General features: G+C 45.7%; 1 protein-coding gene across 8 annotated transcripts in view; it reads left to right on the top strand.

Moving 5' to 3' along the window:
- Positions 1 to 480: 480 nt before the first annotated feature.
- The window catches only part of ANKS1A (ankyrin repeat and sterile alpha motif domain containing 1A), a 174,669-nt gene continuing 163,462 nt past the window's right edge, over positions 481 to 11,687 (top strand). For 5 of the 8 annotated variants that reach the window (XR_006739975.1, XM_036415306.2, XM_036415310.2 and 2 more), the window contains exon 1: positions 516 to 811. Coding sequence is in view for 7 of the 8 variants with exons in the window: in XM_036415306.2 (XP_036271199.1) it covers positions 627 to 811 (185 nt within the window). In the remaining variant the exon portion in view is untranslated. Of the gene's footprint in view, positions 812 to 11,687 lie in introns of all 8 variants that reach the window. The other 3 variants (XM_036415307.2, XM_045572739.1, XM_036415309.2) reach the window with 3 other exon arrangements.

Here is an 11,687-nt window from a genome sequence, read left to right as displayed (position 1 = left end):
AGGTTCTTTTATTTTGAATTTCACTTTAGGAGACATTTCGGGGATTGGGAGCGTGAGGAGGGTATATTTTTATTTAGATTTTTCCTCCTTTCCGTCCTTGTAGAGGAGCATTTTATTCGCCCCTCTGCCACTGGCGCCCCCCCTCCCCCCAATTCACATAATTTATGCGTACCGAGGAATGCAGGTGCGCGTTACCACACTCCCCTCTTTGTTTCCACGGCCTGGATTACCGTATTCACCTCTTGGGCTCCAAACCTTTGGGAGGAGCGCACTTCGGGGGCGGACACAGGTGGCCCGCGGGCCCCTTCACCTGCGCTGCGGGCACCGCACGGCGCTCTCCGCGCCCAGGAGGCCCCACCGGCCCCGCGAGGCCCACGTGGCGCCCGCGGCTACCTGCGCCGCCCGCCGCCCCGCCCAGCTAGGTGGGCGCGGGGCGGGCGCAGGGCGCCGTGACGCGTGACGCCGGATCCCGGAAGTGACGCGCTCCTGGGGGGGAGACGGGGGGAGGGGGGTGGTGTCTCCGGCCGGTTTTGGGGGGGTGCGTTGCCCGGAGACGGAAAGTTTGAGAGCCAGAGCCGGCTGGGCTGCGGCCCCGGGAGGGGGTCCAGGGGGCGGTGGCCCTGGGGATGGGGAAGGAGCAGGAGCTGCTGGAGGCGGCCCGCACCGGGCACCTCCCGGCCGTGGAGAAGCTGCTGTCCGGGAAGCGGCTCTCCTCGGGCTTCGGGGCCGGCGGCGGCGGCGGCGGCGGCAGCTCCGGAGGCGGCGGCGGCGGCCTGGGCTCTTCGAGCCATCCCCTCTCCAGCCTGCTCAGGTGGGTAACGGGCGCCGGGCAGCCGTCTGGGGGCTGGTCTCCTGGGTCCCTAGAGAGATCGAGGCTCCTCAGACCCGGGCGGGTGGGTTTTTGGGGTGCCCCGAGGCGAGGGCAGATGGCCATCGGGACCAGGGACGCTGGTGCGGGTCCGAGAGGCGCGGGGCTCTCCAGGTCTGGTCTCCTGACCCGGCTACGAAGAATGGTGGGAGTGCCCAGGTGGCAGCCTCTGCCGCATGGCTCAGCCCGGCTTCACCCTCGCCCGCCGTAGGGTGCCAGCTGTCGTATGTAACAAGCCACTTTAAGGCAAAATATATATATATTTTAAAAATCGCCCTCTGCTCCCGCAGAAACTGCCCAGCCTTGCAGAATCTCGCGGCGCCCCTGGAGGAAATTCTCTCGCTTCCCTTCTTTTGGGAACTTGGAATCTCCCCCCGGGCTCTGCAGGATCTGGCTTTTGTTGTTTTCATTAAAATTGCCTCTGGGCTTAACACCCTCAGAGTTTTCTGTGAGCCCTCCTTGTACTTGAAGCTCAAACTCCAGTTCCTTGTAGGGAACCTCATTGGATTGGTCAGCCTGTTAAGTGGCACATGCAGGACTCATCAGGGGGCTTATTCGTCAAGAAATAAAGCTTTAGAGAGACTTGTTTAGGAAACTGAGGGGTGCTCTCCACTTCTCCAACGTCTGCTGTTAAAATAAACCCTTGAACCTGAGCTGTGAGGTTCGGGAAGGAGAGATCACTTTTGCGTGGCTTGGAGGGCGGGATTGTCAGTGAGAGTAAAATGTGTTGGTTCAGCAGCACTTTCATAGCCTGTTTTCTTTTCCTTCCTTGTTCTTTTGAGGTTTTTAAGAAGTGGAAGTTCATTTAGAAATGGCTTGGTTTGCTTTTGTTCCCTTTTAATTTATGTAACATCAGTTTGGGTGAGCTTGGACCAAGGAAGCCCAAGACTCTAATTGTTAGGTATTAAGCACCGAGTGGGAACTAATCTAGAAAAAATTTTAAAAGTAATATAAGAGAAGAACTCTCCTTAGTTCTTTTGGGGATTAAAACACCAGTACTTTTGCTGCACTTTCTCCAGCCCCTGGAAAAATGCTTTCACACAATTGGTACCCAGGGTTTGTTGAGTAAGAGTATTGGAGGACAATGCATTTCTAAATAAACTGATGGTAATACCATAATTGTTAGTAGTTCGGAGAAATGAGGTGTGCTTTTGGGACGAGATGGCTATCAGGACTTCCTGGAGGAGGGGGACTTCAGCTGGCTTTGGAGGAAGTAAGGATCTGGGTAGACGAAGTAGATGTGCCAGGTGGGCACACCTTGCAGGGAGGCACAGAGTGGGAACGGAAACTTAGGTGATGTGAGTGGGACGCTAGAACTTCCTGCTGGAGCCTTGAGTGGCAATGATGAACTGATGGTACATGATTTTGTCTTCTCATGTTTATATTCCCAGACCCTAGATCACAGGTGTTGAAAAATGTACTTCAAATGAGTGAGTTGGGTTTTGAATCTTGCCTGGGTTACTTTGATATTTTTGTACTTCTTGATGTCTGAGAGATGAGAAAGACTGTACAAGTTCGGAGGTGCCTGTTTCTAACGAGTTGAATGATGTAGCATTTGGAGGTTTGCCAGATACCATAACCCCCGGTATATCCTGCCAAAGGAGACACTTTCTTTTTATTTTTTATTTTTTATTTTTTTATTGATTATGGTATCATGATTTTCCTCATCCCCCCATTCTCATCCCAAACCCCTCCCTACATATGCCCCCACCCCCTGTGAAGTGAGACACTTTCATGTCTCTCCTGCTTTCAAATACAGGTCACGTCACTCTTAGTGCTCTCACTCCGAGGCAGTTGAAATTTTGCTGAGGATTTAGCTGCCATGTAGTTAAGCAAGACTAGGAAATCTTTGATGAGCACAGTGTTTTTACTTTGGGCCTCCTGCTAATAGCATGTGTCCAGTTTGTCATGAAGTGTGGACGGTGGTGTCTCCATCCCCTGCGCAGGAGAGCTGACTCCTGACTGCTCCTGTGGCTGTTGGGAGATGGAAGATAGCCCAGGAGCAGCTTCTCATCCCTGTGACCCCAGGGGCAGGGGGATCTGCAGGCACTTGTTACACTAGGCGTGTCATTAATTAGAGGTGACTGGCTCAATCTGCCAGAGACTTGAAAGCAAACAAGACCCTGTGTTTAAATAATCCCTAGTCAGCATGTCCTGCTTTTGAGATTTGGAAATAGTAGAGGGTGGGTCCCCCTGCCCACACTCCCCACCTCAGGGACCCTGGGTGAAATCATAGTTTCAGACTTGGCCTTTGCATTAGCTTCCCTGTCCTGCCCCCACTGGCACTGCCAACTGCAGGCAACGTTTGTCCAGCTGTTTGAGTGACCAAGTAAAGCGGGCGGGAGTAGGAGCTTACAGCTGCAGACACCAGTACTTTTGCTGCACTTTCTCCAGCCTCTGGAAAAATGCTTTCCAAACCACACGTGTGTTTGTCTTTTCATTTATCAATCTGTCCCTCTAGTCTTCTATGTATGACACCCCCCACCCCCATTCCACAAAAGCTTTGTGCTTATTCTTAAGCCACACACAGCCCCCTCTCTCCCCTCCCCTTTTCTCTCCCACTGCTTGGGCTTAGGGCTTAGCTTCGAAAAGCTGTCCCTCATGACCCCAAGGCACACTGATCTCTCAGGCTTCCACTTTGGAACCCATCCTCAGCAGTGTAATACTTTGCCCAACTTTCACAGTTTATTGCTTTGGCCTGTCAGTATAGTGTTTCCATATAGTAACCCTTACCATTGAGAATGTATCTGAGAGTCAGCAAAGAAGATTTCTAGAGTAAAAAAAAAAAAAGTTATTAACTGCCTGCCCTTGCGACCTTCCCTTATTTACCTCGTACATCCCGGGCCAGTGGCATACTGTGCTGAGGCCATTTGTCTGGAGTCAGACGCCTGGGTTTGTGTTGCTATCGCTACTGACTATACAGATTCCTCAGCCACTTTGAACCTTAATATCTGCATATAAAATGGGGATAATATTATCTGCCTTGTAGTACTGTCTTAGGTAATATGTGCCAATTTCTGGCACGCTGCAGGTACTCTTTGCTAGCCATCCTCAGTTCAGTTCAGCACATAAAATTTTGCCATGCTGCACCTGCTGTGTGCTAAGTACCATGCCAGACATTTTACATTTCTCACTTGGGTATCTTTTCCAAATGTTGGCAGATTAGAAACAGGAAATAGGGGAGTGGACCTGCTCAGGCAGGCACATTAATGCTTTTCACCTACCCAATGTTTACCCATCATCTACTCTGTGCCAGGCACACCGCAAAGTTTTAGCTCAGACCTGGTGTATAGTAGGTTCTCTTATCAAAGTTAGTCCCACCCACGCCTTTCCCCCAGGAGCCTTGTCTTTCTCTCTCCTAAGCTCCAAGGGCCCTCCTGCTGCCTCTAACTTGTTTCCCGAGCCTACACAGCCCAGCTGGCTCACCGCTACCTCTCTAGCTTTCTAAATAAACTTTCTCACACTTAGAATTAAAAAAAGCAGTCCCTCTCTCAATACATGGTCTTACAGTATTTATGGTAGTATGTTATGTCTGTATGATTGACAAAATAAGAAACAGAAAAAGCAATTAAAATTTAGGATCTCTTCCCTCCATCCCCAGTAATTTGAGACTATTTAAAAAAATATATATTTTATTGATTTTTTACAGAGGAAGAGAGAGGGATAGAGAGCTAGAAACATCGATGAGAGAGAATCATCGATCAGCTGCCTCTTGCACGCCCCCCACCGGGGATGTGCCCGCAACCAAGGTACATGCCCCTGACCGGAATTGAACCCGTAGACAACGCTCTATCCACTGAGCCAAACCGGCTTCGGCTAATTTGAGACTATTAAAATACATAGAGGTATATAGCCCTATACACTGGTTGAGGTCCCAAGTATCACCAAACTATTGCTTAGTGCTACAATTCCTGTTTATTGTGACTCTTAGCCATCAAATAAAGATTAATTTACATTCACTGTAGCTTGTTAATGAAAGTAGGAAAAACATTTTGGTTTTCTATCCAAAATGATTCAGATGTAATTTTTGTTACTTAAGAGGATAAGAAGAAGATTACCTAGAAAGCATAGCTATCCACAATATCTAGTGCTACAGAGCATCTGGGGAGCGTGGATTTTACTTTCTGTAATGGCTCATGTCCTGATTGTTGAATAGATGCATGCCTTCGTCAGTACTTGGGCAGGCACGGTGCTAAACTATTTTTTCACAAATCGGATTTTCTCTTTGTCACCCTTGCATCTGAGTGAAGCAGATTCTTGGCCTGGGGGGCTCATGCCCGTCAGCTCCTTCACCGTTAGCACCTGTCTCATCCCAGTGGCTTTTCCAGAGCAGCGACCTTCACCGTGAAGCTCCGGGAGTTTCCCCAGTGCAGACTTGGGCTTCTTCAGCATTTGACGTTCTGACAAAGACTTCTTGGAGTGGATAACTAGATGGGCCAGCCTTTCCCACGTCTTTTCCAGTGCCATCTGGAGTCAGTTCATGGACTTTGTGCAAGTCATTTGTCAGCTCTCTCGGATCATGATTTCCATCATCTCTTGGGTTTGGCAGTCCTGTTGATAAGCATAAGAGGTCTTCTGAATCTGATGGTTTTTACTTAATTTTTAGTAAAACCAACACAGAACAGATGAAGCAAATAACCATCTGTTGTCTTGATACCGACATGAGCTTCAGTCAGGGTCTGCCATGCATTGACCGTGGAGCACATTTTGTCACGGGTAAGATCCAGGCCATGGAAATGAGGCAGTTTTTGCCCTGAATGTCCTAGTAATAAGCTTGAGTTTTCTAAATGCAACTTCATTCTGCAGGTCAGTGAGGCTCATTTAAAAAATGAAACCCTTGCCGAAACCGGTTTGCCTCAGTGGATGTAGAGTGTCTTCGGACCGAAGGGTTCCAGGTTCGATTCTGGTCAAGGGCATGTACCTTGGTTGTGGGCACATCCCAGCAGGGGGTGTGCAGGAGGCAGCTGATCAATGTTTCTCTCTCATCAATGTTTCTGACGCTCTTTCTCCCTTCCTCTCTGTAAAAAACCAATAAAATATATTAAAAAAGAAAAAACATAGATTAACTTCAAACTATGGTTGAATTATGAGCTACATCCGTGTGTGGAAGTGAATGTATGTGAATGATGTGAACTTACACCACTGCTGAGGGGTCAGAAGCACAGAGAAACGAAGGCAGAGGCCGCAGTCGAGGAGAGACTGTCCTGGTTTAGATAAATTCTGTACTTGGCTTCTCCAGCATGAGAAGAGTAAGAAAGGACCAGCCAGGGAACCTGCTGGAGAAATGGAAGCATTTATAGACATTTATCTGTGTTTATATTCATTGTAGCGATAAGTGTGGCCATAAACTTGTTTTTACTCTGCCATTGGCAGGGGTGGAGGGGGGTAGGGAGGAGGGGGGTGGAGGTGGAAGGGTGAGGGGGTAGGGAAGACTATCCAAAAACAGCCAGTTTCCCAAAGATAAGGAAAGCTTCTGAAATAAGAAATGAAGACTGAAAAGTTTTGAAAAATGGACTCCGGTTTAGGAACAATAACAAGTTCTCTCAAATGTCAGAAGATGTGACAAATAGTTCATTGTTTTTAAAGAAAGATCCCTAATATTTATCTAAGGAATTGAGACTTAAAAGATGAAAGAGCGGTTAGCATAACCATCCCATGGAAAGCTCTTGCGTCCACCCCAGAGGCAGTCTCTGCCGCCCCTTTCCTTTCGCCTCCCGCGGCAGCTTTCTTGTGAATGTGCCTCTTTGGGCCAAATGGTTTGGATGGTCCTAGAAGAGGGCGGCCGGGACCCTGTGAGGATTTGGAGTGGGAGGTGCTGGGCAGGAGATCTCAGGGACTTGTCTGATGTAAGTTCCTGCTCTTCTGAGAGAATGCAAAAATAAAATCAAAGCGAAACACAGCTCCCCATTAGGATAGCAGTTTTCAGGATCTCCCACGAAACCTCCTTAATTCATTAAAATGGCTTTCAGAGAGCTTTTTAAAATACTTCTCTTAAGTTTGATTTTATCAGATGGCAGCCTGTCCTTGGGAATTGCTGTGCATTTTTGCTTTCTCTGAAGCAGAATGCAGTTTCCTTATTAAAAACACACAACACAAAACAAAGCAAGATAGCATGCCTGGATATGTGGTAATTTTACATCTAAAAATCCAGAAAGGGCCTAATCTAAACTGAATAAGGGATCCACTTGTGGTGAAAGATAATTTGGAAGTTTGATAACAGAGATCTCCCTTTTTCTTTGTTCTCCAGTTCAGTTTTCACTGCCTTGGTTACAAAAATTAGAGACAGGAAGCAGTGAAACAGCCTGTGGTCTGAAGAGTGTGATTTGTATCCAGTCAGCTTCAGCGTGTTCATGTCCCTGAGGTTACGCCCCAGTGAAAGTTGTGTCCTTGGCCAGAAAAATCCCTTCAGGAGGGTTTCCCCCCTGGTTCACCCCAAACAGCTGTGAAATTTGATTTGCAAAAAGGAAGTCAAGGCCATTTCTGCCTTAGTCTTCAATAGGGAAAGCAAATTACCGAGTTTCACATCCAGAAACACCAAGGAAACCCCACAAGTCGATAGCGGAGCGTTTGCTCTTGGGAATGCCAGGTCTCCTGTGGGCAGGAGCTTGGTTTTTCTGGAGAAAACGTTCCCACACTGACTTCCCAAAGATTACTGGGAGATTTTCTGTGGTGCGGAAAATTATATCGTTACCTTCATAGGACATCTTCAGATAACTTTGGTGTGGTTAGAGTTAATGGTAGTAATGCTACAAATTATACGGTAAGGCTTCGTATTTATCCTTTCTCAGTAATTTGTAGATCAAGTTGGTTTAGTTTACAAATCAAAAAAGGTTTTAAGACAAAAGTCAGTTGTCTCTGCTTTACTTGGTTATTCTATACCACTATTAAGAACTGCCCTGACTGGCCAGAGTTGCTCAGTGGTTGAGCATCGATCTATGAACCAGGAGGTCATGGTTCGATTCCTGGCCAGGGCACATGCCCAGGTTGTGGGACTGATCCCCAGTTTGGGGCCTGCAGAGACAGTCGATCAATGATTCTCTCATCGTTGATGTGTGTCTTTCTCTCTCTTGCCCTCTCCATTCCTCTCTGAAATCAATAAAAAGTATTAAAAAAAAGCACTGCCCCGGCTTGCTAGCTTACTTAGTAGCAGAGCCCCTAAGGGCCAGGTTCTATAATATCCCAGCTCTGCCTGTGACATAGGCAAGTTATATAACCCTCTGAGCATGTCTTCATTTGTATAAGGGTCTGGGACAGTGCCTGCCTCCTGAAGCAGCATCACCTGAGCTAACTGTGTATGACAGTGTTTGCCACCAGTGATGAATCTGAAATGATAATCCTGTGTGTTAAGAACATACTTTTTATTAAAGATGCAATTTTAAAATTTATTATTGATAGCAGGGGCACCCTTTTCAGATATGACTCCCATTTTGAAAAGCATGAAAATGGCAGTGGTGGCAAAGTTACAAACTGATACAGGTCCACAATTTCTTGCCCAAAACCTTGGGGTTTAGAATCCAGAACCTTTGGGTTTGGGAGGGTAATACTGAGCCCCTAGTGGGATCTGGGGCAGCATCGGAGCGTATTTCTGCTGTGAGATCTGTAAATACAGTAAATGGAGTAAGTATGAAGCAGCTCCATGTTCTGTACCTAAATGAGTTTGCAACTAAGCGTTTGAAAATGCATTTTGGATTTCTGAATTGTAGATAAAGGAATCTGGACCTCTGCCTTTCATATAGAAAAATTGCTAGACTCATAAAAACATAAAGAAGAAAATAAAATCATTTATAATTCCACTACCTAAAGAAAGTAACTGTTGTAATTTGGGTTAGCACACTTTGGTCTTTTTTCTATGCGAACTGTTTTTTCCTCTTCTTACAGGAAAACAAATGACAGCCCTACCTAACCTGTTTGACTCAGTGAATAGAGCGTCAGCCTGCGGACTGAAAGGTCCCAGGTTCAATTCCGGTCAAGGGCATGTGCTTTGGTTGTGGGCACATCCCCAGTAGGAGGTGTGCAGGAGGCAGCTGAGCGATGTTTCTGATGTTTCTCTCATCGATGTTTCTAACTCTCTATCTCTCTCTCTAAAAAATCAATAAAATATATTAAAAACAAAAAGATTACTATGTTGTCCAGGCACATCCTCTTAAAAAACACATATACACACACAAAAAAGACACACACACACACACACACAAATGATTGTTCGGTATGATCTTTGTCTCTGATTTTCACTGACTCTATTGTAAACACTTTCCCATCTTTTATTCTTCTCAACCTTATTTTAAATGGGTAAGTGTGTGTATGAACTGTAACTCATCACATCCCTTCCCGGCCATCAGACAGCAGTTTGTTTAGAGTTTTAACTATTGGAGCAGCACTGTATGTACATCCTTGTAGGTGGTTTTTGTGCACACTCATGCTTGTAACGTTTATATACTCAGTAGGATAGTAGGTGTAATTTGAGCATTCAGCCTTTGCAAATCAACATGTGTGCCGCTGTATTCCAGGACTCTTGTAATAATAATTCTAAGGCCCTTCCATCTCGGCCCTTTTGATTGGGAAGTTATGTACTAATCTATGGCTGTTAAATGCTCCTTATATTTAGAAAGCTACCTTTGTGTAGACGCAGGATTTTTTATTGTTAATCCTCACCCAAGGACATTTTTTTCCTGGTGTTTTCAGAGAAAAAGTGGAAGGAAGGGAGAGAAGATGGGGGGGCGGGGGGCAAGTGAGACAGAAACATCATGTGAGAGAGAGGCATCCATTGGGTGCCTCCTGCACTCACCCTGACCAGGATTGGGGATTGAACCTGCAATCCAGGTATGTGCTCTTGACCAGCAATGGTACCTGAGACCTTTCTTGAATAGGCAGACACTCTAACCACTGAGCATACCAGCCAGAGCCAGACACAGGGTTTTTAATGTTCAGGTTGGGGCCTCTTGGGTCCCTCTTTAGAGGCAAAATGTTGAAAAAAGGTCCATTAATCATGCAAACACATGGAACAGTATGCTCTAAGCAGAATGGGACAAAACCCAGTTTCTTTTGTAGTTCTAGTTTTATTAGGGGAAATCCTAAGAGAACAGAATAATGAATCCTCACATGCCTTAAGCGCCCATAAAACAATTAACAGCTCATGACCAATTCTGTTTCTTTTTAGTACCCCCTTATCTCAATTATTTTGAAGAAAATCCTATATATCTTATTGCTTAAGGATATATCTTTAAAAGATAAGGGCACTTTAAAAGTTATTCACCATGTCATTATCACACCTAAAAAATGGCAGTTCTTTAAAATTATCCAACGTTTAGTCAGTCAGGGTCCATGTTTCCCATGCTGTCTAAAATACTTTACTGTTAGTTTGTTCAAATCTGTGTCCAGACAAGGTCCACACATTCCATTCACTCGATAAAGCTCTTAAGTTTCTTTATTAAAATCTGTGCCTTTCATCTCGGTCATTTTTTCTTTCCAGTTGACTTGTTGAAGACAAAAGTCATTCGCCCACTTCCCGCAGGCTGGGTTGTGCTGACTGTACCTCTGCGTACCCTTCAGCGTGCTCCTCCGCCCCGTGTTTTCTGTGAGATGGAGATCAGGTCTAGAGACTTGGTCTGAGTCAGGTTCAGATTTTTTTGGCAGGTTTCTTCAGAAGAGCCTTTTTTGTGAGGTTGGCGGCCATCACTGCCTAGATCCATGATTTAATTAAGAGTTTGCAAAGTGGTGAAATTTTGATTTCTCTTTTACCTTCCCCCCTTGTTAACTGGAATACTTTCTAGAAAGAAACTCTGTAGAGAAACCTGTTAGGAGTGACCTGGTTATCCTGGGATACAGTTTGTACAGGAAACATGGATTCAGTGCTTGATTCTTCCCCCTTACCAGTTTTCAGATCAGGTTGGTTTTTTAGTAGCCCTCAGAGGTGTCTAATGAGTTTTTTTTGTAAATATTATGAACTCATTTATTTAAACATATTTGTGGCTCAGTAATAACCTTTTTAAAATGTGCTCTGAGACATTTAGGCTTTATCAATTTTGCTTTCCCATGAAAAACAGTTGAATTGGTTTGTAATGAAGTGATGTGTGTTTTTGTGTATTTCAGTTGAGTGGTATTTTACTCAGAGGTCCAGTTTGCGCTTGTTCAGGTGGCCATTTACAATCAAATGTTCTAATCTTCGAGAGAGAGAAATTCAGCTGGCTTCTAATCAGTCTCAATCTCCCTCCCACCCTCCCTCCCTTCTTTCCTCCCTCCCTCCCTCCTCCCTCCCTCTTTGTCAAATTTCCTGCTGGTCATAGATGATCCTATAGGTGAGAAAGCTTTAAAAAGATGCTCTAGGGATTTGAGTAGACAGATTTCTTTAGGTTTAATTATGGAAGACCACCAGAATGGTGTTTCCCACCAGCTGTGTAGAGTGGCTCTCTGTAAGGATCTAGGTCCGTCTGACTGAGTTGTCACTTAGATTATTCAGTCTCATTTGTTACTCTGAATGTGTACCACAGTGTCACACTTTTTACATAAAATTGAAGAGTCAGTTGAACTGTCCTTCATTAAGTCTACTGAGCACATTTGCCTGTCTCCTTGTTGATTTCTGATTTATTGCATTTGACACCTATGTATTTTTTTACTTGGTTTGGAGCTCAGCCATATATGAAAGCGTTTTGGGGGGTTCTGTTTTGATTGGTTTTGTATTCGGGAAACTGGGTCCGGGCCCTCTGCCGTGGCTCGGGTCCCCCATGGACTCGCCCTCAAATGCTCCATCTGAGTCCGTTTCCATGTGGCAGAAGCAGCGCACGGAACCGCACACTGGTTTCCCTCGCTGACAGTTGTTGGA

The sequence above is a fragment of the Pipistrellus kuhlii genome, unplaced genomic scaffold (assembly GCF_014108245.1).
Source record: "Pipistrellus kuhlii isolate mPipKuh1 unplaced genomic scaffold, mPipKuh1.p scaffold_m20_p_5, whole genome shotgun sequence".
NCBI classification, from domain to species: domain Eukaryota; kingdom Metazoa; phylum Chordata; class Mammalia; order Chiroptera; family Vespertilionidae; genus Pipistrellus; species Pipistrellus kuhlii.
This window is presented reverse-complemented; position numbering and strand designations above follow the sequence as displayed.